Here is a 27778-nt window from a genome sequence, read left to right on the forward strand (position 1 = left end):
GTCGGGGCTGCTCTTGGCTGGGCTGGCCAAACTTCGGCTCGGCGCCGAATCGTGGCTGAGCCAGCACCAGCACGGGGATGGCGAGCGTGGCTTTCCCGGGCGGGGCCTCTCCGGGTTTTAGTGGCGTCCGGGCCGGGAGCTCCCGGGTTGCCGGACTTGAGACCTGGACACCAGCGCTTAAAAGACCCGGCCAGATCTTCTCCGGAGGGCAGCAGAGGCCGGTGGACGCCCGGGCGCCCTTCACGGAAAGCCTAGCAGAGCGCGGGGACTTCGGTCCCCACAGGGAGAGACGGTTGGGGGCGAAGAATGGAGGTGGCTCGGCTGTCCTCATCTAGGAAGTGCTTTTTTCTTTTCCCCTGGGGAAGGGGTAGGACGTGTCCAAGCGGCCAGCAACCGCAGGGTTCTGGGAAGCGCGGGTTCGGCTCTGAATATGGAGTTGAGCCGCCCGACAATGGCGTATCCGGGGAAGAGTTTGGCTCAAGGTTGGCTTGTCCTCTAGTTTTAAAACAAAAGGGAGGGCTTTGGCCGGGTTGCTTAGTTGGTTAGAGCAGCCTCTGGACACATCAAGGTCGCTGGTTCGATTTCCGGTCAGGGCATATACAGGAATCAACTAATGAATGCATAAATAAGTGGAACAACAAATCGATGCTTTTTTCCCCTCTTCCTTCTCTCTCTAAAGTCAATTTTTAAAAAGTAAAAATAAAAGCGAAGGAAAGCATTTTGTCAGTGGGGTCGCCAACAGCCTGAGCTGGCGGCCTGGGAACATACAAAAAGCCTCAGCTCGGGAGGACCACGGCGGCCGCGGATGACCGTGCAGGCCTGGGTGGATTCTGCGGGAACTGAGGCTTGGGTTGCAAGGTCCTCCCCTCCCGTCGATTTTCTGCTCAGTCAGTACAAAACACACACATACACACACTGCGTCAACATTCTTTTTGGCCACGACTCCCGCCGGGCAGACAGAAGTACGGGGGAAGGGGGGGGAGGGGACGGAAGATGGCGGCCAGACTGCGGGCTTCGTGGCTTGTCACCCGCTCCCCGCAGCGCTCCCTGGCCTGCTTTTTACATTTCAACGTGACCCGCTAAAGCGGGGAGAGCGTCTCCTCTGACCCGGAAGACCAGTGAGGGGTGCTCTGGAGGCTCCGTGCGCACCGCGAGGGTCTGGGAAGGAGCCCGGTCAGCGCTCACCACTCGGCTTGGAATCTGTCCCCCGCCCTAAGATGGCTCCCGGTCGCTGTTTATCCAGCGACTGCAGGAGCCACCTGGGCGTGGGGCTGGAGAGGGGGCAAAGATCCGGGCGCGTGGCTCCTCGGCGGGGCCCCTCGCGCCCCCACGCACACTGCAGCGCTGAGAACCCGTATGGCCAGGGTCTACCCTGCTGTCCCGCCCCGCGGCCGGGAACCCGGAGCCGCCGCCTCTTACTACCCCAGGCCCTGTGCCCGAGCCGGGCTCCTCGGGTGCGGGTGTTAAGTGTGTGCAGGGAGGGCTGCGCAACGGGGCTGGGGTCCATAAGAGCCCGGGAAAGAGGGGGTGGAGGGAGGGGGTCTCTCCTACCCCTACCCAAGGCCCTAATGAAATGCAGGCTCGGTTCGCCACGCCGACTAGGCGCACACTTGGAAAATGCAAACGCCATTGGCAAATCCAGGGCAAACAGGCAGAATTTTTATTAGCAACTAAATGATTTATGGCACACATACCCCGCCGTCACAATTACGGCGTCTTGGAGCACCCAGGAGTGAAAACATTAAACATTTATAAAAATAGGCTTTTGTTATTTTCCACCCTGCACGTCCTCTGTATTCCCCACCCCAGCTCTCTCAAGATACATTTTTTTTCTTGAGCTGTATTAAAATAAAGAAAAACATTCCAGATCTAGGGCGGGGATATGGGGTGGGGGAATTATGGTCTGGGCTCCGAATATTGGAGGGCAACGAGGGGGGTGGGGAAGCGATGGGGGCTCGGGCGTGGGAGGGCTTACAAGGAACCCACAAAGGCCTTCGGATAAGATTCGAGGACGCTCGGTGCCCACCAGGGCTGCGCCCCCACGCACGGCCCCTTCCCATGCCTTGGTTTCCAGCAGTCCCGCGCAGCTAGCTCAACTGCGTTTACTTTATTTCTGCAGTCATCCCCTCCCCCAAGGAACACAGACACAATACCTCCTTTCTCTAACCCCCCTCTCCTCTCCGTCTTTGCTCCTGGCTGTCCGGGGCTGCACCGGGAGCCTCCCGCTGCCCCGGCCGCCACTGAGAACTGTGCGCCCTGCTCCTAGCGCGGACACCGCCTCTTGTTCCCCTTGGATCCAGCTATTTTTGTTCCTTTCTTTCCTTCTCACCTCTCCCTCCTCCCCACCGCAGAATTTCTGCTTCCAAAAGAGGGCAGCCTAGAAACCAGCGCTGGAGGCTTCAGAAAGGGCAACTTGAAACTGTCCTCAAGAGGCTGAACTTTTTTCCTCAAATTTATACTGGAATTAAATTAGACACCCTCAGCTTGCTTTGGAAGCCTACCTCCCTTTTTTTTTTTTCTAAAAGTGGATTAAAAAAAAAAAAACAACGAATGGGCGCTAACTAGCTCATTTCTCCCTCCCTACAGAAAAGTTGCTTTAAAATGATTTAAAAAAATAGAGCGATGAGAAAACGCTGAGTCCGCAGCGCGGGGCGAAAGAGAGGGCTCCTCTTGTTTTAATTAAAATCCAATCACCGCGGTAGCTCTCCAAGGCAGGATCGGCAAGGATTTCTGCCCTTCCACAAGCTTCCTTTTGAGGGTACGTAATGACTAGCCGGGCATGGGTCCCTGCCAGGCTGCGGAGGGGGTGCGGGGCCTCCTGGGCGGCCCCTAGGACCGCATCCGCACTCCTCGCCAAGTAGGTTGCCGCGGACAGCTCCCGGCGACTCAACCCAGAAAGGATTTTGCTGAAAGCGCAAAATAAAAGTACAAAGTCTGGGGGATTGAGTATCCCCTCCCCCTTTGGCCATCTCGGCCAGCCAAGCACTTTTTGGGCTTGGCTGCTGCTTCCTCTGAGATCAACAGATCTCCCCCCCCCCCCCCCACGTCTCGCCCTCCCTGGAGGGGGCGCGGCGGATGGATGGCGAGAGAGGCCCCCAGCCAAGAGGTTTTTAATATTACACTTTAATAGGTTTCAGAAGGCCCCGTGGAGAAATGCTAATAGGCTGAAATGTCAGAATCGAGAGGGAGTCAGTTCGCCTTAGACGATCTAATCCTTTTTTCTGCTCTGATTTTTTTTTTTTGGGGGGGGAAGTAAAGGGGTGGGAAGTGCCCACGCCAAGAGAGACTTTGGGGAGGGGCGCACAGTGCAAAGCGACGCAGCCCCGATTGGGGCCGTGAAGGGGGGGGGGGGAAGCGCGCCCCGGCCCGCGTTTCTATAGGAACCCCTTTTAGAAGATTAGAGACTCACCCGCTGCCGACCGCCGCGGCCTCTCCAAAATATTAATCAGTAACCATCTGACACCGCATTTCGGGAGGGACCTGCAGGCCGGGGCTAGGAAAATGGCCTTTTCGCCAGCCCATCCTACCCAACCGCACTGCTGGGGAAGAGGGAATGAATCGCTGCTTTGTTTTAAAAGGGGGGAGGGAGGAAAAAGCAGCTCTAGTCTGTTTTGGCGTCGCCACCGCGCGTTCTATAAGGCGCGCCCCAGGGGAGATGGGAAGCCGGGGCTCGGGCGCGGGGTGCAGCCTGCGGAGGTCCTAGGCCCTTCCCAGCTCGCTTGGCTTGTCACCTCCTCCTGCGAGCAGGAAGCTGACAGGCGGCCCATTAAACCGCGCCTTGCAAAGCCCTGGATTGCGGCGACAACCATCTTCCTCTATTTTGATCACTAAGCCCAGACGCTGGGGGAGGGAGGAGGGAAAAGGAGAAGAGGGAGGAGGAGGAGGAGGAGGAGGAGGAGGAGGAGGAGGAGGAAGGGGGGGGTGCCCGAGCTGGTGGAGGGGGAGGGCTGCCTAGAAACGGCCCGGAAAAATTCTCACCACCAGTTTTGATCATTCAGCCCCGCCGAGGGGAGCCTGGAAACTGCTGGAGCCCCTAGGTCCGTAATTGGTTTTATAGGAATGGCTGAGGGCCAAGGTGTTTACATGCGCGTGACTGGCGGCGCACGCGGCCAATGGGTGGCGGCCGGAGGCCGGCCTCGGGGGGAGGCGGGCACCCGGGAACAATGCGTGTTTCTTCCGCGAAGAGTGCTCCCCTCCCCCAACCTCCGCTCCCCCCCCCGCTGGCTTTTTTTTTTTTTTTTTTTTTTTTTTTTTTTTTTTTTTTAGATCCAGCGAGAGGAACTTGAAAGGGGGGTTGTGTAATGTACCTTTTCCAATCCCGGGCTGTATATGGAGATTTGGGATTCTTTAAACCGGCGCTACCTGGATTTTATTAAAAAGCGGGGAGCTCGGCGGGAGGAAAGCTGGCTTTTCCGGGGGCTGCGGGAGCCGGGCCGCGGGAGGGCGGAGGAGTTGGCGCGCAGAGCGCTCGGCCCGGGGAGCGGTTTTCAACCAAAAAAAGGAAAGGCGGGCAAAAAGTGTGAGGAGGCTGCGGGTGGCGAAGGGGAGCAGCAGCCGCGGGATGGCGGGCAGCACGGGCGCCTAGCCGCGCCAGGAGCCGGGGCCGCCACCGGAGTCGCTGTCGCTGGAGCCCGGAGTCGGGAGACCCGCCGCGCCAGGTACGCCGCTGGGTCGCCCGCCCGCCCGGCCCTGGTTGGGCGCGCTGGTCTCCAAACTTCTCCGGCTGGCCTTCCACCCCCCACCACTCTCGGGGTGTGCCGCGGGATACCTGCAGCTCTGCAGCCCCTGAGAATGGAATCGGGGACCAGAGGCGGCGAGATGGGGGCGCCCTGGGAGGGGTGGGGGCGAGCCGCTTCTCCAGGGCTCCCACCTGAGTCCCTAGCCCCGCTCCAGCCCGCCTAGCTGGGCCCAGGGGCTTCGGTTCCCTACTCGGTTACCGGCAGGCGGTCGGGGAGCCAGGAACGCCTAGACGTTTTCGATTATAGGCTGTTTTTAATTAAAAGCCAGAATTCAGCCATTTTAACTATATTTAAGAGAGAGGGAGAGAGAGAAAGTAGGGAGAACGCAGTGGAGCACGCAGATGGCCGAGCCAGGTTCTTTAACAGAGAGAGGGTATTCCAGGGGGTTTCACCTCGACTTCCCCAGTGTGGGGCGCCGGGGCATGCCCTACAGCTCTGGCTTTAAAAAGAAAGCTACACAAAGAACATTTTTTAAAAAAAAATCACGGGAAGCTCATCGCCTCCTTAAGACATGTATCCTCGGATGTGGCGATCTTAGATTTTTCCAAAGTAAACGCGGATCTAGTAACCAGAGCCTGATGGAAGAGAGCAAGGGAGGGAGGGAGGAAGGGGGTGGTTGTAACCAAAACCGGGTTAAAATAAGCACCTTTAGCAAAGTTGTAGAGGAAGGCTGGAGGAGGAGGCTGGGGAATTGGCGGCCAAGGGGTCTACAGCTCGCGGCGCGGGGTCGCGGGGCGGGCACCCGGGACCCGGTGGCTTTGGCGTGATCTGTAGCTCTAGGAGCACCCCGGCCTCCCGGGCTCAGGAATCCGAGCTGCTGCGGGCAGACGGAGAGTGAGGACCGACCGTGTTGGCTCCAAAACCCTCCTCCTGCCTCCACGGGAATCGGCAACGGACAAATCTTTTAAACAAACAGCTTTAAACTGGAACTACGGGGGCATTTACCCAACGCTGGGGGAGGCGCCCCTCGGTGCGAAGGTTTTCTTTGTAGATTATTTTTGGAGTTGAGAGGAAGCTAGGGTAGGAGCGAGACCCTTGAGACCCTTCCATCCCTTCTGACGCCCCCCAAGTCCCCCGTTCCAGGCCACGTCCTCCGGGCCGCAGGATTCCCAGGCCGGGGCGTTGGAAAATGAAACCAAAGCTTGTTTGGAAGGATTTTTTTCAGTCCTCGGGCGAGAATGCCACGTCTCTGGTCCTCGGACTTAGACTCTACGACTCAGAGTGGCCCGAGGGGGGCGGCGAGGCTCTTTAAAAATGATAAACCCGCTTTGCACTCTCTCTCCGAAAAACACCCGAGTACCGAGTCTCGGTACGGGCTTAGGGAAACTAAGCTCAGAAAAGGAAGGCGAGGGCCCCCGAAGGTTAAATATTAAACTTTGAGAATCAGATAGTGACACAGTGTTAGACATTTCGAACTGCTCTTGGAAAGGTTTCCTGGTTTGAAACCCCGGAGCATGTGACACCCAGGAATCAAACACACTTCGGAGGTTTGTATTTGCGCAGTCCGGGCGCGGCCGAGGGCCTTCCCCAGTTTGGGGAGGATCGTGAACCGCCAAGGCAGAGTCGGGGCTGGGCGCAGCGCGCTACCCGCCACTTTCCCAGAGTTAGGGCCCCGAGAGCCAGAAGCCGCTGGAGGAAGGAGCATGGGTTTTTACTTTTTATGGGAAAGGGGCTACACCCGATTTTATTTCTGGCCACCAGATCGGCAGCCCCTGACCCGGAACGGCAAAACAACTTTCTAAAACTTTCCCCCCCTTCCCCTTTTTTTCTTTTCTCCCTTCTGTTTCTTCCGCGGCTCGTCTCTTCTCCCCTCCAAGACGCCGAGTGCGCCGCCTTGCGCAGCTCTGCCTGGCCGCCCGGAGAGGCCTCACCGCCGGCCGCCTGTGCGCCCCGGGCTGCGGGCCCGCCGCCGAGCGCAAGCCCCGCTGGCCGCCGCCGCCATGCACACCGCGGAGCCCCCGCCACTCGAAGACTCTGGGACTACGCCGAGGCCGAACTTTTAGGTTCCACTGAGCGAGGCCCGCGGGCCGGGTGGGGGGCTGGCCGCGGCACTCCCGCGGAGGATGGATGGCCGAGACTTCGGGCCCCCCCGGTCCGTGCACGGCCCCCCGCCGCCGCTGCTGTCCGGCCTGGCGATGGACAGCCACCGCGTGGGCGCGGCCACGGCAGGCCGCCTGCCCGCCTCGGGCTTGCCGGGTCCGCTGCCGCCTGGGAAGTACATGGCTGGCCTCAACCTCCACCCGCACCCGGGTAAGTGCCCTTCGCCGTGTTCGCCCCCGCTTGTTCCCCCGGGATCCTGGGGAGGGAGGCGTGGAAAATGCTATCTGGTCTGTTCTCTGGCGTTCGCGACGGGGGTGCGGCGCCTGCCTCTCTCTCGGTGGGCCTACGGGGCTGAGGGCCGTTTCAGCTCCCGAGGTGGGAAGACCGTGGCCGGGGAAGAGGCCAATCCGGAGACGCCGGCGGAGAGGGGTGCGCGGCGCGGCTGCCTCTTCCGGCCTGCCGGCTTCTCCCAAAGCACACTTCTCCGCCGAAATCGGAGCCACCAGGGACGTTCCCACACCCCGAGTCCCCGCGGCTGAGGCTGGGCTGGAGTTTTCAGAGATCTGGGCGAGAGCAGAACAAACTAGTCCCCCGCCATTTGAAACTTCGGTTCCTGGAGCTCGAATCTCTATTTCTTGGCAAACGCCCTTGCCGGCGCCTGTGGGCTCCGGGTTTCGTCCCTAGCTTCTCCATTCCGGCGGTGCGGTGTCTCCGACCAGCCCCGAGCGCCTGGGGGTGCCCTGGGACCTTGGTCTCCGGAGGGTGGGCAGCAGCCCTCGAGGGGAACCCTCGCCCTCCAGAAGGAGAAGAAAGGCGGGCTCGGGACCTTCCACTCCAGTAGGAGAGGAGCGACTCCGACCCCGGGGACCCCCTGGTATTCCGCGCGCGCGGCGGGAACGCAGACACTGAGCCGCCGCCGCCCTGAAGCGGGGGAAGGAAGAGGTGCTCGAGCGGATCGGGCCGGCTCGAGCGGCGGAGGGAAAATCTTGAATCGGATATTCAACCGCGGGAGGTGGTGGCCGACAATGCCTGGCAGCCTTTGCCATTTTCCGCGAGGGGCTGCCCTGGCTCGGCGGGGACGGCGCCGGGGAGGGAGAAGGCTGCCCCGGTGGGCCGCAGCGGCTCCGATCGGGGACGGCGAGAAGGGAGGCGCGGAGCCCTCTAGACCTGCCGCCGGCCGCAGCACAAGCGCGGGTCCCTCCCGGCTGCCTCTGGTCTCTGTGCCTGGCGTCCCACGCTTCGACTTTTGGAAAATCCACCCCTCTCACTTCAAAGTGTAGTTTTGGGTGCTTGTGATTTTTCGGGGAGCCCCCGATACTCTCCTCGGCCTTGGGCTCTTGGAGGGGACACTTCTGGCCGCTGCGCCCGTCTTGGTTTTGCCCTACCGACCCTGCTCGCTCTGCAGCGCTCGCCGTTTTTGCCTATCTCTTCGGTTTTTCTCCTGGAACTTTTCAGGAACCGGAGTCCCGGGACTCGGCGGGACAAAGGGCCTTTGTGAGGCGCCGGGCGGGGGAGGGGCGGCGCGGAGGCCGGGAGCGCGGAGATCCCCGCCGCCTGGGTTGCGAGGATCGGGGCGCGGCCCGGAGGCGCGAGTGTCCCCCAAGAGCTTGCGGCTGTATTCCGCCCCGGGGGGCCACGAGGAGGGCGAAGGAAGGACCCCAGAGGACTCAGTAGAAGGGTTGGGGACGGCCCCAGGGTACAAAGAGCCGCTCGGGCCGTCCCCTTTTGTGCGCCCCCAGAGGCCACGGTTAATTTTCGTTGGCGTGTCCTTCGAGTGCATCAGGTCTCCGGGTCCAGCCCGGGGTGCTAGCAGGGAGTCCGCAGCCTGGGAGTCGGACCCCAGGTCTTCCGGGCCCGCAGGACCTCTGCTCGCCTTCCGAAAGTCAGGGAGAGAGAGGGCGCTGCGGACTCCGGGTTTCCGATCTGGCCGGGGTGGACAGAGGCCAAGTACTAGAACACGAAGCGGTGCAAACAGCCCCCGCTGCCGGGGCGCCTGCCCTAACCGCAGCCGCCAGCCGGCCCCACGCCCATTAGGTAGACGGGGAGGTTGAGGCCGAAGAGGGGAAGCGACGTGATGGGAAGCGGACGGGACGGGGAAGTCTAGCGGGAGGTGACCGCGGAGGCCTGTCTCGGCACCTCCCGCGTTAGGAGCTGCCTGACTTATGCGTGCTCGGCGGCTGAGGTCATGGAGGAAACAGCAGGCGGCCCTGGGAAAGGCTGCCCCGGAAGGCCCCAGAGCCGCCGCCTGGGCCCGTGCTCACCCAGGAGGGAAGGGTGCGGGTGCTGGTGCTGCCCCCAACATTTTAAACGGCCTCCCAGAGACCTTCGACCCCAGGCCAACGCCCAGGTCAGAGCTCTGCGCTAATTCCATTCGCCAGGAGGTGGGGAGCTGATCCCCATCAACTGCTTGGACCCGATTACAAATTCTTCAACCCAGTTCCCCTCTCTGCCTTTTTATGGGGTGCATGTGCTGAATTTGATCTTTCAACGCCTTCCCCTTCTTGGCTGTCAGCTCCTTAGGTCTGGTCAGCGTTATCAGCCTCATCTTTGTTTATTTTTGTACTGGGAAGCTCAGAGAGGCTAAGCCATTTGCTCTCATCACACAGCGAGGGAGTGAGAGGCCATCTCTGTTACCTCTGGAACTCCAGCGTGGATGGGGTCCTGGTTGACCCATGGAGCCTCTTAGGTAGAGGGAGCTGCCCTGGGGGTACTCAGAGCGTGAGGGGACCCTGGCTGCAGGGGTTGCTGGCACCCCACCTGGGTAGGTATGGACAGGAGGGTTGCTGTGAATGAGCATTTCCTGGAGGAGCTGCCTTCTGCGCCATGGGTCTTACTTAGGTCAAAGAATTTGGTGGTTTGCTCTGCACAAGAGGAGGTGAAATCAAGAATAAAGGCTACTTGGAATAAAGGGTGGTGGGTTACCCTTATGAGCCTAAATGTTCAAGTAAGTGACAAGCACCTGGTAGGCTTGCTTCTCTGCTCTTGGGTTGGGACCCTGAGACTCAATCTCCCTCAGCTGCAAATTCAAGAGCTATTAACAGGATTTTATACTTGGACATTGGTTCTCCTTGCCTCCAACACCTTGGGCTGGCCCTTGGGGGATATGTGTAGGGGGGAGAGGAGAGTGGGAAGAGGGTGGGAGACCTTGCACTTTGGACTGGGCCATGGACAATAGGGGGCCACAGCCTTCTCCAGGGTCCATCAGCTCTATCTGTGGAATCCGCCCTGCAGCCTCCTGGGCTTGATTGAAAAGGTTAATCAGTGTGGGCCGGCTGGTGGAATGATGTGATCCCAGAGATAAGGGAGGTTTGCTGGGTGCTTCCTCCTCTGGCCCCTGGGGAGGCTTCTGGAATCTGGAAGAGCCTCTCCTTGTTCCCTGGGCTTATCGAGCCTCCTAGTTTTTTGTGGTTTTTTTTTTTTTGTGTGTGTGTGTGTGGTTTTTTTTTTTTTAGCACTTTCTCTCCTGGCTTATTCATTTACTCAGCAAATGATTTCCAAGTGCCTCCCGCATGCCAGGCACTGCTCTGGCCCTGGGAATCCAGCAGTGACCAAACACACAGAAATCTTCGCCTTCATTGGAGCTCAAGTCCTAGCGTGGGGCCAGGCAGTAAACACACATCAAGGAAGGAAAACATTTTAAGTAGAGATCCAGGCCGTGAAGGACAGAGAATACCGAGGGTCTGTGTTTTGGCCTGAGTGGTGAGTAACTCAGCCTGAGAGGGGCTGGCTCTGGCCCTGAGGGGACCTGAGTTTGGGGGAAGGTAGCAGGAGGGTGGGACCTGTAATGAGGTTTTGGAATTTCAGGCTGTGAGGAATGAGAAGGTAGCGGGAGGGTTTTAAATGGAGGGAGTGACTCAGATGGAGGGACATTTTACAGAACTGGTCCAGACTCTTAAAAAAATGTCAGTGGCATGCCAGACAAAGGAAGGCTAGGAACTGTTCCTGATTACAAGAGGCTAAAAAAATGTGACAGCAAAAGGCAATGTATGGCCCTCGATTGAATCTTGGATCAGGGAAGAAATTGCTCTCAGGGATATTATCTGGGCAATTGACGAAATTGGAATATGGACTGTAGATTAGCTGATAGGATCAAATCAATATTATGTTTCACGAAGTTGATAACTGGATCCATGGTTATGTAAGGGAATGTCCTTGCTCTTAGGGAAAGTAAGAACACTGAAATGTTTAGGGGCAGGAGACAAGATGTCTACAACTTACTCAGGAATGGCTCAGGAAGAGAAAAATCAACAGCTATAATTTATGTGCCACGTACACAGGAAACAGGGATACCTCGGATGACATCAAATAACACACGGTGCGGGGAGAAACAGCAGTCCACATCCCGGACCTGGGGAAGGTCATCTGGAAGTTGGTTACATTATTTCAAACTTCTCTGAGTTTGAAATTATTTCACAGTGAGCACTTAAAATGAGTGTGTATTGCTGTCTGGAGACTGGTGGTGGTGGTGGGGGGGGGGCAAGTGACCAGCCAGTAGTCAGGAGGCTTTGGGGGGTGATGTCACCAGGGAGAGATGCTGCAGGTGACCAGGATTTGGTGCCTGTGGGGGCTGCGCTTTAAGAGATGTGGAGGGGCAGAGAACAGAGAATGGGGTCCTCACCTGGACTTCTGGACAGTGCTACTTACAGAGCCACGGGGAGGATGAGATTTGGAGAAAAGGCAGTGATTGGGCATTCTTGATTTCGATGTGGCCAGCTTGCGATGCTCTTGGCTTCTGGCTTGGACCTGTCTGAGGTCCAGTCTAACTCCCACTGGGTCACATATGGCCCTGTCTTCCACCCATATTCCAGTCCCATCACGGTGACACCCCTAAGCTGTAACTTCCCAGCCTCGCTTTTGAGAGGCTCAGTGGGAGCTGCAGTCAGGACAGAGCGTGGAACTCCCCACGGGGCTGCTGGGAGTCCTGGCCAGCAGTCAGTGTTGGCCTCTGCCCACAGAGGCCTGGCATCTGATTTTGGAGGAAATCAAAGGCATGAGAGGGAACCACCGGAGTTCTTCACTGCTATTGCGGGCCACGGATGCACCCACTGCCTGTATCCAAGATTCCTTCCTGAGCTCCTGAACGGGATCACCCTCCACCTGGAATAAAAAACCCCCGCTTCACACATTCTCACTAACAATTTAGTCCGTTCTGGGCTTTTATAAGTCAGTTGAGGTTCTTATCCTGCTTCAGATGAGGCAGAATGGCCTAGAAGCTGAGGTCAGAAGCTGGGGTTTATTTTATTTTTTTTTAAAGACTTTATTTATTTATTTTAGAGAAAGAGAGAGAGAGAGAGAGAAAGCATGTGTGTGAGAGAGAGAGAAAAGGGAGGGAGGAAGAGCAGGAAGCATCAACTCCCATATGTGCCTTGACCGGGCAAGCCCAGGGTTACGAACCTGTGACCTCAGTGTTCTGGGATGACGCTTTATCCACTGCGCCACCACAGGTCAGGCAGAAGAAACTGGGTTTAGATCTCAATTTTCTGATCTATGAAATGGGTCAGTGACTAAGCTGTGCTGCATTTTTTCATGAAGTCTGAATGAGCAAGGGCAGGCCAGGTGCCTAGCACAGTTACAGCCCTCTGTGAAAGTTACAGCAAAAGTGATTGCTGTCATTACAGGGATGATGAACTCCTGATTCATGAAGGCTTTGCTTTTGTCCAGACTTTGCTGAGATTGAAATGGCTTGCAGGTTTCTTAGACAACCAGGGTCTTCAACCTGAATTTCGTCATTATTATTCTTTTTTCCTGTTTTTGGTTGGGTTGTAGCAGCTACACTGTCATCAAGTGCTTCCATTCTGAGCGTGTGGCTCATTGAATTTTTACGAAAGGAGCCCTCCCCGTGGAACCGCCAGCCAGCTCAAGATCAGGACATTCCTAGCGTCCAGCGACTGGTGCTCTCCCTTAGTCACCATCCACCCCACACCCACCATCCTCTTATTTCTGCTGCCTTACATAGTTTAGCCCACTTGTAAAACTTCCTGTAAGCAGAATCCTGCAACATACGCCCTCTTATATTTCTGCTGCTTTCACTCCACATAGTGTTTGTGAGGCTCATGCAACATTGTGACATGTGCCAGCAGTTTATCTCTTGTTGTTGTTTAGTGTTTGACCACATGACAAACGAGGCACCGTTCGTCCACTCGGCTGTCTCTGGAGGGATGTCGAGTGCTCAAGAGCGGAATTGCTGGGTGACAGATTCCATGCAGGTAGAGCTTTTTTTTTTTTTTTTTTTTTTTTTTTTTTTTTTTTTTTTTTTTTTTTTTTTACAGAGACAGAGTCAGAGAGAGGGATAGATAGGGACAGACAGACAGGAATAGAGAGATGAGAAGCATCAATCATTAGTTTTTCTTTTTATTTTTTTATAAATGTATTTTAACTGCTTTTCTTTTTTTTAAATTTTTAATTTAATTTTATTTATTCATTTTAGAGAGGAGAGAGAAAGGGTGAGAGAGAGACAGAGAGAGATAAGGAGGGAGAAGCTAGAAGCATCAACTCCGATATGTGCCTTGACCAGGCAAGCCCAGGGTTTCGAACCGGCAACCTCAGCATTTCCAGGTCGACACTTTATCCACTGTGCCACCACAGGTCAGGCTCATTAGTTTTTCGTTGGGACACCTTAGTTGTTCATTGATTGCTTTCTCATATGTGCCTTGACCACAGGCCTTCAGCAGACGGAATAACCCCTTGCTCGAGCCAGCGACCTTGGGCTTAAGCTGGTGAGCTTTGCTCAAACCAGATGAGCCCGCGCTCAAGCTGGCGACCTCGGGGTCTCGAACCTGGGTCCTCTGCATCCCAGTCCGACGCTGTATCCACTGCGCCACCACTTGGTCAGGCTCTGTGTGCATTTTAAAATGTTTTTCATCATTTAAATTTTTAAAATTCTTATTAAAAAATTTATTTTCTATTGATTTGAGAGAGAGAGAGGGAGAGGAGGGGAGAGAGAGGCATCAGCTCGTGGTTCCCCTTGTTCCATTTAGTTGTGCTCTCACTGGCTGCTTCCCATATGCGCTCTGCCTGGGAATGGAACCTGCGACCTCGGGGCACTGCGAGGACGCCCTACCCACTGGGCAGCCCAGCCAGGACCTCATTTATTTGTTAAGCTCTCTTGAGGAATACTTTGCATATCATAAAATCTACCCATTGAAAGTACGCAGTTCAGCCCGACCTGTGCGGGCGCAGTAGAGAAAGAGTTGACCTGGAACGCTGAGGTCACTGGTTTTAAACCTGGGGCTTGCCTGGTCAAGTCACATATGGGAGTTGATGCTTCCTGCTCCTCCCCCCTTCTCTCTCTCTCTCTCTCTCTCTCTCTCCCCTTGTCTCTCTAAAATGAATAAATAAAATTTAAAGAAAAAGTGTGGCGTTCTGCTTTATACTTAATATAAACTTTACAAGAAAAGTCACAAAAAAGAAAAAAGGTCACCCATCATTTAAAAAGTCAGGTAGTAAAAAAAAAAAAAAAAAAGTCAAGTAGTATTAGAAGGGTTCTAAAGAAAACCAGCAGTTTCTTGCCTCATGTCTGTCATTCTCGATTCCCACTTTCTTTTTTTCTTTATTTGGACAGAGAGAGAGACAGACAGACAAACAGGAAGGGAGAGAGATGAGAAGCATCAGTTTGTTTTGTTTTTTTTTACAGAGACAGAGAGAGGGATAAACAGGAACGGAGAGAGATGAAAAGCATTAATCATCAGATTTTTGTTGCGTATTGCAACACCTTAGTTGTTCATTGGTTGCTTTCTCATATGTGCCTTGACCGCGGGCCTTCAGCAGACGGAGTAACCCCTTGCTTGAGCCAGCTACCTTGGGTCCAAGCTGGTGAGCTTTGCTCAAACCAGATGAGCCCGTGCTCAAACTGGCAACCTTGGGGTCTCGAACCTGGGTCCTCTGCATCCCAGTCCGATGCTCTATCCACTGCGCCACTGCCTGGTCAGGCAGCATCAGTTCTTTGTTGCGGTATCTTAGTTGTTCATTGATTGCTTGTTCTTGGATTGCTTTCTCATATGTGCCTTGGCCGGGGGACTACAGCAGACCGAGTAACCTCTTGCTCAAGCCAGAGCTTGGGCTCAAGCTGGTGAGCCTGCACTCAAGCCTGATGAGCCCGTGATCAAGCTGGGTGACCTCTGGGTTTCGAACCTGGGTCCTCCACGTCCCAGTCCAATGTTCTATCCCAGGGGTCGGGAAACTTTTTGGCTGAGAGAGCCATGAACCCCACATATTTTAAAATGTAATGCCGTGACAGCCATACAACAACCTGTGTACCTTACGCATTATCCAATAAAAATTTGGTGTTGTCCCGGAGGACAGCTGTGATTGGCTCCAGCCACCCCCAACCATGAACATGAATGGTAGGAAATGAATGGATTGTAATCCATGAGAATGTTTTGTATTTTTAACGTTACTATTTTTTTTTATTTATTTTTTTGTATTTTTCTGAAGCTGGAAACTGGGAGAGACAGACAGACTCCCGCATGCGCCCAACCGGGATCCACCCGGCACGCCCACCAGGGGCGATGCTCTGCCCACCAGGTGGCGATGCTCTGCCCCTCCGGGGCATCACTATGCTGAGACCAGAGCCACTCTAGCGCCTGGGGCAGTGGCCAAGGAACCATCCCCAGCGCCCGGGCCATCTTTGCTCCAATGGAGCCTTGGCTGCAGGAGGGGAAGAGAGAGACAGGAAGGGGGGGGTGGAGAAGCAAATGGGCGCTTCTCTTTATGTGCCCTGGCCAGGAATCGAACCCGGGTCCCCCGCACACCAGGCCGATGCTCTACCGCTGAGCCAACCGGCTAGGGCCACGTTACTATTTTTTTTATTAAAGATTTGTTTGCGAGCCACATGCAGCCATCAAAAGAGCCACATCTGGCTTGCGAGCCATAGGTTCATGACCCCTGCTCTATCCACTGCGCCACCGCCTGGTCAGGCCTGATTCCCACTTTTTAAAAACTTTCCTTTTTTTTTTAACTGATAGAGAGGAAGGGAGGAGAGAGAGAGGCAGGTACATCAAGCAATTCCTGCATGTGCCCTGACCGGGGATTGAATTTGGCAATCTCTGCTCTTCAGGGTGGTGCTCTAACCTAGTTATCCGGCCAGGGCCAATTTTTTTTTTTTTTTTTTTTTTAACAGAAACAGCGTTAGAGAGGAACAGATAGGGACAGACAGACAGGAAGGGAGAGAGATGAGAAACATCAATTCTTTGTTGTGGCACCTTAGTTGCTCAAGGATTGCTTTCTCATATGTGCCTTGTGCCTTGAGGGGGTGGGGGCTACAGCAGAGGGAGTGACCCCTTACTCAAGCCAGCCACCATGGGGTCATGTCTATGATCCACGCTCAAGCCAGAGACCCCACACTCAAGCTGGATGAGCTCGGGGTTTCAAACCTGGGTCCTCCGCGTCCCAGTTTGGTGCTCTATCCACTGTGCCATGGCCCAGTCAGGCTGACTGGCTACGGCCAAGTTTTAAAAACTCTTGGCTCTTGCCTGACCTGTGGTGGTGCAGTGAATAGGGTGTCAACCTAGAGCGCTGAGGTTGCTGGTTGAAGACCCTGGGCTTGCCTGGTCAAGGCACATATGGGAGTTGATACTTCCTGCTCCCCTCTCTCTCTTTCTGCTCTCTTCTCTCTAAACTGAATAAAATATTTAAAAATAAACAAAAAAACTCTTGGCTCTTACTTTTGGCTTTTTCCTCTATATTTCAAAGGGGTAACCTGATTCTCCTGCTGGTGGTGTTTTGGTTTTTGAGATTGTATCTTGACTTTTAATGGAAGGTGAGAATTTTGAGGACTGTCTGAGTCTGAATTCCGCCTCTCCTGTTTATTAGAGGGAGAAACCAAAGGCAAGTTTCTTTACCTCTTTTTTTTTTTTTTTTACAGAGACAGAGAGTCAGAGAGAGGGATAGACAGGGACACACACAGGAACGGAGAGAGATGTGAAGCATCAATCATCAGTGTTTTGTTGCGACACCTTAGTTGTTCATTGATTGCTTTCTCATATGTGCCTTGACCATGGGGCTACAGCAGACCGAGTAACCCCTTGCTTGAGTCAGCGACCTTGGGTCAAAGCTGGTGAGCTTTGCTCAAACCAGATGAGCCTGCGCTCAAGCTGGCGAGCTCGGGGTCTCGAACCTGGGTCCTCCGCATCCCAGTCCAACGCTCTATTCACTGCGCCACCGCCTGGTCAGGCTCTTTACCTCTTGTACCTTGGTTTTCTTGTCTGTAAAATGGGGGATAATAATAGTACCTACTTCATGAGGTTGTTGAGATGATTCAATAGTTATCCATATTAAAGCATTTAGAATAATATCAAATATAATGAGCACTTAGTAAATATTATTACATTACCCTCCTGCCTTGGTACTACCCCTGTCTTCTAAATATATGTGAAATACAATTTAAACTAATTTTATTTTTATGGCTTTAGCTTTGTGAATATTGTTTACATTTGAGCCAAGCGGTACAATTTAAAGTTTATTTCCTTATTTCCTGCAGTTATTAATTCATGGCCTTTTTTCTTTTTCTACTTGCTGGTATTTCTTAGAATGCATCTTTTTCTCTTGGTACACTTTCATTTGGTCAAACCTATTGAATGAGCTATGTCTCTCTTTTTTTTTTTTCTTGGAGATTTCTTTCCTGGAATTTTCCATCTTCCTGCTTCTAGGCTGGCTTGTCTGCCTGGTGCTTGGGTCTGTGGTGGGGCCATCAGCTTCTGAGGTCTGTTTGCTTCTCTGTTGTGTGAGATCCACTGTTTCCTGATTCTCATGCATTTCTTTTTCCTGCTTTACTTTTTTTTTTTTTTTTTTGAGAGAGAGAGAGAGAGAGAGAGAGAAGCATCAACTTGTGGTAGCTTCGCTTTAGTTGCGCATTGATTGCTTCTCATACGTCCCTTGACTGGGGCGGGGGGCTCAAGCTGAGCCAGTGACCCCTGGCTTAAGCCAGTGACCTTGGGATCATATTGATGATCCCACACACTCAAGCTGGCGACCTCAGGGTTTCGAGGTTCCCGAGCAGACTCCTCAGTGTCCTGGGTTGATGCTCTGTCCTCTGTGCCATCACCGGTCAGGCATGCTTTAGTTTTTTATTTTGCTTTACTTTTCGTTTTGTTGGAGTGGGTCCTGCTACAGTAGCTTTCTGTGAAAGAGTATATAGAAGGCAAAAATTTTCAAGGCCAACTCTGTATGCCTGAAAAAAAAATTTTTTTTTATCCTACCTTCACATTTGACCGGCATTTTTGTTTGTTTGTTTTGTTGTTGTGGTTTTTTTTTTTTTTTGGTGCCAAAACCCCGGGGACTGGCATGTTGGAAATAACTTTCCCTTAGCGTTTTGAAAGAATGGCAATGTCACCTTTTAAATTCCAGTGTAACTTTTGGGGAGCAGTGATGCTGTCTTGATTTCTGGTCTTTGCATGTGAACAGGCTTTTAACCTTTTTCAAATACTTAAAAATCTTTTGGGACCACGCCATGCTCTGCCACTCAACTCGCCATGTGGCCTTGGACTTGTGATCTCACCCCTCTGTGCTTCCATTTTCTCTTTTGTGACATGAATAACGGGGCCTACCTTTTATGGCTTGTGTGAGGAGTAAATGAGTTTATGTACATAAATACCTGGAAAATTCCTTGGCGCCACGTAAACCTCGGAGATGGGATGATTACTGCTGTTACTCTTTTATCACTGGCGTTCAGAAATTTCATTTTGATGTGTCTCGCGCTGGGTCCTTTTGTATTTTCTGTGTGGTTGCTCCATGGGCCAGCGAAGTCTGAAAGTTTTTTTGAGTTACCTGTTAATTTTATGAGTATTTTATAATTCCTCTCCCAGCGTCTTGGCTTTCTCCGTGGTACTATCAGAAGAGCAGCACCCCAGCTATTCTGAACTGATCATTTACTTGTCTTATTTTCCGTCTCCTTCCGCTCCTTCTGCTTTCTAGGAGATGACCTCAACTGTGTCTCTTCTTCTAATCCTTCAGGTTAATTTTTAATTAGGTGGCGTATTTTTACTTTCTAGGAGCCGTTTTCTTATAGTCTGGATGTTTCTGTTGTTGTTTTTTTTTTTAATAGCATCCTGTTCTTGTTTTATAGAGACGTTCTTTTTCATCACTTGGAGGATATTAGTCGTTTTTATTTTATTTTATTTTATTTTATTTTATTTTATTTTATTATTTTTCTCCCTCCCATGGGAGACTCGGCTGGTGTCTGGTGATTGATTCTGTGTTGTCTCTTCATAATTAAGAAAGGCATTATTAACAAGGTGACCGGACCTGGATTGGGGGGTGGGATTTGTTGGCCATGTGACACTCCCTGAGTGTGTCAGTAGGTCTCCTCTGGGAGCCTGGTGTCCCACCTGCAAGGCGGCGTTTAAGCCTGGCTGCGCCTCTTCCAAGAGCTGAGAGAAGAGGGAGATTTGCACGCAGATCCCGGGTTCCATTGGACCCACCCCAGCCCTGATAATCCAGCCCCAGACGTTCCGTGGGTCCACTGTTTCTCTCACAAAGCTTGTGTGTGTGTGTGGGGGGGGGGGCGGGGGCTCCACTTACCCTCTCCTCCTCTCTGGACTCTGGCTTGTAGCCCTGCAGGGTCTCAGGAGCCCCCTCCCCCTCCAAGCTTAGGTTTCAGCCTCCCCTGCCCACCCTGCCCAGTGACACACACCTTGTCTCCTTGCTTCCAAAATGCTGTGGGGTTGTCTACTTTCATTCTTCTCTTGTTTTGTTTTCTCTCCTTTTTTTTTTTTTTCTTTTTCTGCCGATACACGAATATTCGGAGCTGTATCTTAATACTTGGCTATGGTAGAAAACAGAACCAGAAACCTGAGTTGAGTCCGAGGGGAGCCCTGCGTGTGAAAGTTGACACACAGTAGGCATAGAGCTGAGTGAGTCGGCACAACCAGCTTTGAGGGAGGTGGTGGTGTGTCCCTGTTGTTTGAATGGGATTGTCTTTAAGGCAGTAGCAACTTACTTTTTTTTTTTTTTTTTTTTCTTGTGGGCGAGACAGAGAGAGTCAGAGAGAGGGACAGAGAGGCAGATAGGGACAGACAGGAAGGGAGAGATGTGAAACATCAATTCTTCGTTGAGGTTCCTTAGTTGTTTATTGATTGATTTCTCATATGTGCCTTGACCGTGGGGCTACAGCAGACTGAGTAACCCCTTGCTCAAGCCAGCGACCTTGAGCTCAAAAGCTGGTGAGCTTTGCTCAAACCAGATGAGCTTGCGCTCAAGCTGGCAACCTCAGGGTCTCAAACCTGGGTCCTCCACATCCCAATCCGACGCTCTATCCACTGCGCCACTGCCTGGTCAGGCTGTTTATTCTCCTTTTTAAACCCTGTGACTCTTGTTTAAGTGTAAGGTTCTGGCTTTTTATCTTTTTCTTTTTTTAAAAAAAATTATTGACTGGTTTTAGAGAGAGGAGGAAGAGAGAGAGAAATGTTGATCTGTTGTTCCACTTATTTATGCATCCATAGGTTGATCCTTGTATGTGCCCTGACCGGGGATCAAACCCTCAACATTGGCATGCGGGGACAACGGTCCAACCAACTGACCTACCTGCCCAGCGCTATAGGTTCTGGCTTTTGGGACAGGATTTGTCCTGATGGAGCTGTGCTCCACCTCTTCTGGGGTCAGCCCATCTCCTTCCTCAGCCGTGCATGCGTGTCTGTGTGTGCGCGCGCCCGTGCCGTGGGCGACAGGTCTCCCTGCCTTGCCTTTTCCACTCAGGTTCCTCCTCTGTGCCTGGAAGCAGCAGATCCTAGAAGGCCCGCCCTCCATCCCAACCTCTCCCTCTAGGCTCAGCTCTGACTTAGAGGGAGAAGAAAGTCTACAGGGAAATCCTCTGTAATTGCTTTAGAATTGAGACCTTCTGGAAGGCTAGGCTGAGGTGGAGTCATTTGCATATCTGGGGCTGGGGGCGGCTGCAGCCTTGACCGCTGCGTGGGCGGCCTTGGGATTCCCGGGCATCCACTTTGTGGGCAGGGGCTTACGGCTGGGGGGCACGTCCAAGCCCCATCCCACCAAGAGCCCAGACTCCAGAATGAGGAGGTGACCAGAGTTGAACCGGGATTGCCCTTCTGGGACAGTGGCCTTGGTGGGGAGGGGCTGGGGGCTGTAGGATGCTAAAAGATGCCTGCTGAGATCTAACCGCTTAGGGGGGCGGACAGGCGGGCGGGTGGTCAGGGCCCTCTCCCAGCTGAAGGGGAGGGAGGGAGCTCTGGGCTGAGCCCCGGAGCTGGAGTCACAGGCCCTCTGGCAGAGGGGCAGGATGGAGTGGGGAGTCTGGGGTCCAGCCCCCCACCTCCCTGAGGCCGTGGGACCTCAGGCTTGGTGGGACCCCTCTTCTCCCGACAGGGTGGGGCCTAGCCTGCTGATTTGGCCTAGTGGCTTTGGTGGCTTCTGCCACTCCTGGGCCTCTGCTTGGCTTAGAGGAACTTCTGAATTTCTAGAAGCTCAGCCCCCTCTGCCGCACCGATGGCAGCGTGGCGGGGACGGTGGCCGCATCCACAGGTCCCGTGGCCTACCTACAGCCCCAAGATTGTCAGCGTAAAGCCCCTCCCCACACACACACCGCGGGCCCCCACCACAACCGTCTTGTATTATGGAGAAGGGTTACCATGAAGCAGAGACCCCCAGTCCCCCCATCTCAGTTTCTTTTCTTTCATCCTGCCTTCATTTTCCTGGAGAGGAAAGTGAGGCCACAGAGAGGTTGTATCACAAGGTCACACAGTGGGGACGTGAAGGATTCTAGAAGCATGTTCTTAAAAAAGCCCAAGGAAAAACCCAGGGGCAAGGGAGAGGTGGCGTGTTGATAGGAATTTTTCTTTCTCTTTTCTTTTTCAAACTTTCTGGGCTCAATTTAATTCATCGACTAGCTGCAGTTTTTGCAGACTTTTGTCAACGTGCGATTTTCATGACAATCACTCCAGATGTAATATGTACCATGCTCGTGTTTCGATTACCCTCCCCCTGCCTTCCTTGCATAGCTGAATCTATATATTAATCTATATTTTTCTCATCTATTAGGTAGTTTCTTTTTTTTATTATTTTTTTCTTTTTGTATTTTTCTGAAGTTGGAAACGGGGAGGCAGTCAGACAGACTCCCGCATGCGTCCGACTGGGATCCACCCGACATGCCCACCAGGGGGCGATGCTCTGCCCATCTGGGGCGTTGCTCCGTTGCATCCAGAGCCATTCTAATACCTGAGGCAGAGGCCATAGAGCCATCCTCAGCCCCCGGGCATCTTTGCTCCAATGGAGCCTTGGCTGCGGGAGGGGAAGAGAGAGACAGAGAGGAAGGAGAGGGGGAGGAGTGGAGAAGCAGATGGGCGCTTCTCCTGTGTGCCCTGGCTGGGAATCGAACCTGGGACCCCTGCATGCCAGGCCGACGCTCCACCACTGAGCCAACAGGCCAGGGCCTAGGTAGTTTCTTTTTTAAATTGAGTTTCTTTTGGGGTGACTCTGGTTAACAAGATTAAAGAGGGTGGAGGTGCATAATTCTGCAAGACATCATCTTTACCCTATTTTGTGTTCACCACCCCAGGTCAAGGCTTTGTCCGTCACCCTATATGTCCCCCAATCACCGCACTGTCGTCTGTGTCCATGAGTTTTCTCTCTCCTTTTTTTTTGCTCCATCTCTCCATGCCTCCAACCCAATAGCTGTCAGTCTGCTCTCTGTCTCTGAGTCTGTCTCTGTGTTGCTTGTTGGTGCATTCTGCTCGTTAGATTCCGCGTTAAGAGTGAAATCGTACGGCACTTGTCTTTCCCTGACCGGCTTATTTTGTGTAGCATCATACTCTCCAGTGATCTCTTTTTTTTTTTTTTTTTAAGATTTTTTTTTAATTGATTGATTTTACAGAGAGAGAGAGGGAGCAAGAAGAATCAGCTCATAGTTGCCTCACTTTACTTGTTCATTGCTTGCTTGTCATATGTGCCTTGGCCGGGCAAGCCTAGGGTTTGAACCGGCGATCTCAGTGTTCTAGGTCAGGGCTCTATCCACTGCGCCACCACAGGCCAGGCATCCAGTGATCTCTTTTTAAAGGATATTTTTAACTGGGGCGTAAGATCCCCCAAGACATGAGTGCAGGTCATAGCTATACAGCTGTAACTATATTTTTCACGAGCTGAACCCACCCGTGGAACCGTCCAAACCAGGTTAAACAAGAAACCCAGATGCCCATCCCTCGCTTCCCCGTCCACCCAAGATGACCCCTGTCCCCACCGGTTTGTGCACCTACCTCATCCCCGTCCACCCAAGATGACCCCTGTCCCCACCGGTTTGTGCACCTACCTCATCCCTGTCCACCCAAGATGACCCCTGTCCCCACCGGTTTGTGCACCTACTTCATCCCCGTCCACCCAAGATGACCCCTGTCCCCACCGGTTTGTGCACCTACCTCGTCCCCGTCCACCCAAGATGACCCCTGTCCCCACCGGTTTGTGCACCTACCTCGTCCCCGTCCACCCAAGATGACCCCTGTCCCCACCGGTTTGTTCACCTACCTCGTGTTGGTGGGAGTGCAAGGGTGTGTCCTTTGTGTGAGGTCCTGAGATTGATCACATTGAGTTCTGTGTGGTCATAATTCTCCTTGCTGCCGGGGCTCCATTGTATGGTCCTGTCCCAATTTGTTTATCCAGCGGTTGATGGACAGGTGGGTTGCTTTCCAATGTTAGCCATTATTGGCAGGAAGATTCTGGAAATCCGACTTGCACATAGCCTGCGGGGGAGGGGGGGGAGGCCGGCTCAGAAAGGTTCGTGGGTTCGGCAGCAAACTCTTTTGAGAGTGGTCGTCCTTAGTGGCACTCCCCCTGGCTGCGTAACAACAGGGCCCTTCTTTCCTTTTCGAGGTTTTAACCCTTCCTGTGGGGGCGGAGTCGCTCTAAGTCACATTTCCTCCTTGGTGTAGGGCGCGGAGTACCTTGTCGTGGGTTTTACTGGCCATTTGGGTATTTTTATGTGTGACCCTCCTGTCGCGTCGTTAGCCCTTCTTAGGGAATACTGACTTGTCTGTCTTTCTCTTGCTGACTTGCTGGGATTCTTTGTCTATTCTGGATGTAAGTCCTTCGTCGGTGACATGCTGCACAGGTCTCCTTCTGTGCCATGTCCTTTCTCCTGATGGTGTTCTGTGATGACTTGGTGTTACTTTTTTCTTTTTTTTTTTTCTGACAGAGAGAGAGAGAGAGAGGGACAGACAGGAAGGGAGAGAGATGAGAAGCATCAGTTCTTCGTGGCAGCTCTTTAGTTGTTCATTGATTGCTTTCTCATATGTGCCCTCACTGGGGCGGGGGGGGGGGGGCTACAGCAGAGCGAGTGACCCCTTGCTCAAGCCAGTGACCTCGGGGTTTGGAACCTGGGTCCTCTGCGTCCCAGTCCGACGCTCTATCCACTGTGCCACCGGTCAGGCTCGATGTCACTTTTAATGTAATCCAGTGTGGCTGTCTCTTCTCTATTGGTTAGTGCTTTTATGCGGTCTTGAAGAAACCTCTGCCCGCCCCTGGGTCCTAAAGGTGTTTTCCAGTAGAAGCTTCCTGCTTTGCCCTTCACAGGTGGATGGATCTGCGGCCCACTTGCAGTTGACTTTCTTTCTTTTTTTTTTTTACAGAGACAGAGAGAGTCTGAGAGAGGGATAGATAGGGACAGACAGACAGGAACGGAGAGAGATGAAAAGCATCAATCATCAGTTTTTCATTGCAACACCTTAGTTGTTCATTGATTGCTTTCTCACATGTGCCTTGACCGTGGGCCATCAGCAGACCAAGTAACCCCTTGCTCGAGCCAGTGACCTTGGGTTCAAGCTGGTGAGCTTTACTCAAACCAGATGAGCCCGCGCTCAAGCTGGCAACCTTGGGGTCCCGAACCTGGGTCCTCCGCATCCCAATCCGACGCTCTATCCACTGAGCCACTGCCTGGTCAGGCTGCAGTTGACTTTTGTGTGTGATGTGAAGTAGGCAGTCAGGTTCTGTGGTGTGAAGTAGGCTGTCGAGTTCCTGGCTCTTCTCCTGTGAAGGTACAAGCTGACTTAGCAGCAGGGGTTACAGAGCCGTCCTTTCTCCACCTTGTGCACCCCTGGGCCTGTTTCTGGACATCCCGTCCCGTCGTCTGTCGGCCCTGTGCTCATGCCCACAGTCTCGTCACTGTCGGCACAGACGTCCTGGTGCTGGGTAGAGTCGGTCCTCACACCCTGTTCTTCCTCTTCAAGGTGGCCTCGGCTAGTCTCAGTCCTTTGCTTCTACCTCGCTATTTTTTTTTTTTTAATTTAGAAATTTAAATAGAATGGGGCGACACGGCTCAACAAGAGTACCTAGATTTCAGGTGAATGTCTCCATGGCATTTGAACTGTTGATTGTGTTGTGTGCCCATCCCCCAAAGTCAACTCGTTTTCTGTCACCATAGATACTGCTCACAAAAATTAGGGAAGATTTCAAAATGAAGAAGAAGCGATAAAAAATCCCCCAATGTGCCTGACCTGTGGTGGCGCAGTGGATAAAGCGTCCACTTGGAAATGCTGAGGTTGCCGGTTCGAAACCCTGGGCTTGCCTGGTCAAGGCACATATGGGAGTTGATGCTTCCAGCTCCTCCCCTCATCTCTCTCTGTCTCTCCTCTCTCTCTCTCTGTCTCTCCCTCTCCTCTCTAAAATGAATAAATAAAAAATTAAAAAATTAAAAAAAAAATCCCCCAGTGTTTGCGACCAGTATCTCTGTCCCCTCATGTAGCTTTTCTTTTTTTAAACTGGTCATATACACATAACATAAATTTGCCATTTAAACCATTTTTTTTAGCCGTACTGTTCAGTGGCATTTAGTAAATTCACGTTGTGTAATCATCATCTCCATCCATCCTCAAAATGTTTCCGAAGAGAAACCCCATTCTGGTGAAACAACCCCCCCTCTCCTCCCCCACCCCGGGCACGTGTGAGCGTGCGTGCACACACATACACACACACACATACACACACACCCTTCTACTTTCTGTCTCTATGAACTTCACACACACACCCACACCCACACACATACACCCTTCTACTTTCTGTCTCTATGAACTTCACACACACTCACACACACACACACACACACACACACACACACGCACACACCCTTCTACTTTCTGTCTCTATGAACTTGACTCTTCTAGTTCCTCCTCTAAGTGGAAATCACACAGTATGTCCTTCTGGCATTAATATTGGGATTGCATCGAATCCATAGATTTCTTGGGCTGCCCTGAGCATCCTAGTAAGTACATCTTTGCCCACAAGGCTGGTGATTTCCTTGGGAAGAACCCCCAGAAGTGGGTGTGCCCCTTCCTGGGCCTTGATGAGCTCTGCAGCTTTCCGAAAGCTGGGGCCGGCTTGGCTCTCTCTGTCTGCAACCCTCCCGGCCCTGCCTTCCCACAGCCAAACTGAACACTGTGCTGATTGGATAGACGACAATGACATCATCCTGTTTTGATAGTTCCTTGTCATATTAACAGCAGTTACCGAATTCAGCCATTTACCATACATAGTTCTTTTTGTTTGTAATTTGATGAGCATTCGGGGAGTGAGTGATAAGATTCCTTAAGCAGCCAGGGCTTTAACCCATCCTCTGGCTTCCAGAGTACAGAAATCTCCAAATCGAATTGAATCATCGGGAGTCTGAAGGTCATTTTATGCAGAGGGTCCTCTTGTTTTCAGCTGCTGTCAGACGAGTGCTGAAGTCACATGCTCTGGGGTTGGAGCGAGCTCTTTTCTGGGTGATAACTCGGATTTGATCTTGCTCACCAGATGCTCTTGATACCCTTTGGTAACATATTTTTCCCCTCAAGATTTATTTCTTCATTTTTAGAGAGAGGAGAGAGAGAGAGAAAGGGGGGAAGGAGTGGGAAGCATCAACTCGTAGTAGTTGCTTCTGGTATGTGCCTTGACTGGGCTAGCCCAGGGCCTTGAACCAGCGACCTCAGCGTTCCAAGTCAACGCTTTATCCACTGCGCCACCACAGGTCAGACGCCTTTAGTGACATTTTACTTTTTCTTTCTTTCTTTTCTTTTTTTTTGGGGGGGGGAGGGTGATATCTTAATAGATGTGATGATCCCTTGCTTGTGAGGCCCAAATGTTTTAAAAGAGAAAGGGGAAATACGTTTGTCCTGTATTTGGTTGGGGAGGGATCTTTGGGAGTGAAAAATATGAAAAGGGGGTCTAGTGACTGGGTAGTGTGGCTGAGTGAGAAGATGTAGACTATGGAACTGGAGCCTCAGTCTCCTCATCTGTGAAAAGGACAAGAATCTGCCCTCCCAGAGTTGAGGAGGGTGAGGAGACAGTGAAACGAAGGCTTGATGCTTTTTTATTTTTATTTTTGTATTTGTTTTTTTTTTTTTGTATTTTTCTGAAGTTGGAAACGGGGAGGCAGTCAGACAGACTCCCTCATGCGCCCGACTGGGATCCACCTGGCATGCCCACCAGGGGCGATGCTGATGCTCTGCCCATCTGGGGTGTCGCTCTGTTGCATCCAGAGCCGTTCTAGCGCCTGAGGCGGAGGCCATGGAGCCATCCTCAGCGCCCGGGCCAACTTTGCTCCAATGGAGCCTTGGCTGCGGGAGGGGAAGAGAGAGTCAGAGAGGAAGGAGAGGGGGAGGGATGGAGAAGCAGATGGGCGCTTCTCCTGTGTGCCCTGGCCGGGAATCGAACCCGGGACTCCTGCACGCCAGGCTGCCGCTCTACCACTGAACCAACCGGCCAGGGCCAATATTTTTGTATTTTTCTGAAGCGAGAAGCAGGGAGGCAGAAAGACAGACTCCCACATGTGCCCGACCAGGATCCACCCAGCATGCTCACCGGGGGCTATGCCCTGCCCGTCTAGGGCATTGCTCCTCTTGGGCTGGAGCCATTCTAGCACCTGAGGCAGAGGCCACGGAGTCGTCCTCAGTGCCCGGGCCAACTTTGCTCCACTGGAGCCTTGGCTGAGGGAGGGGAAGAGAGAGACAGAGAGGAAGGAGAGGGGGAGGGGTGGAGAAGCAAATGGGCGCTTCTCCTGTGTGTCCTGACCGGGAATCGAACCCCAGACT

At 52.9% G+C, this 27778-nt stretch overlaps 1 protein-coding gene and 1 long non-coding RNA gene across 5 annotated transcripts in view; one reads left to right on the top strand and one right to left on the bottom strand.

Annotated features, from left to right (window-relative positions):
• Window positions 1–1184: 1184 nt before the first annotated feature.
• LOC136375969 (uncharacterized) lies at window positions 1185–4027 on the bottom strand. Its single transcript, XR_010746128.1, has 2 exons — window positions 3410–4027; window positions 1185–2906 (listed from the first exon to the last, which is right to left on the bottom strand). It is a non-coding gene; the product is annotated as an uncharacterized lncRNA (long non-coding RNA).
• Window positions 4028–4278: 251 nt separating this feature from the next.
• TNRC18 (trinucleotide repeat containing 18) overlaps window positions 4279–27778 on the top strand; it is a 92058-nt gene continuing 68558 nt past the window's right edge. For 3 of the 4 annotated variants that reach the window (XM_066343336.1, XM_066343339.1, XM_066343338.1), the window contains exons 1-2: window positions 4279–4658; window positions 6557–6989. In XM_066343336.1, the coding sequence (XP_066199433.1) occupies window positions 6803–6989 (187 nt within the window). In that variant the 5' untranslated portion in view covers window positions 4279–4658; window positions 6557–6802. Of the gene's footprint in view, window positions 4659–6149; window positions 6227–6556; window positions 6990–27778 lie in introns of those variants that run through there. The other variant, XM_066343337.1, reaches the window with a different exon arrangement.

The sequence above is a fragment of the Saccopteryx leptura genome, chromosome 6, assembly GCF_036850995.1.
Source record: "Saccopteryx leptura isolate mSacLep1 chromosome 6, mSacLep1_pri_phased_curated, whole genome shotgun sequence".
In the NCBI taxonomy this organism is placed as follows: domain Eukaryota; kingdom Metazoa; phylum Chordata; class Mammalia; order Chiroptera; family Emballonuridae; genus Saccopteryx; species Saccopteryx leptura.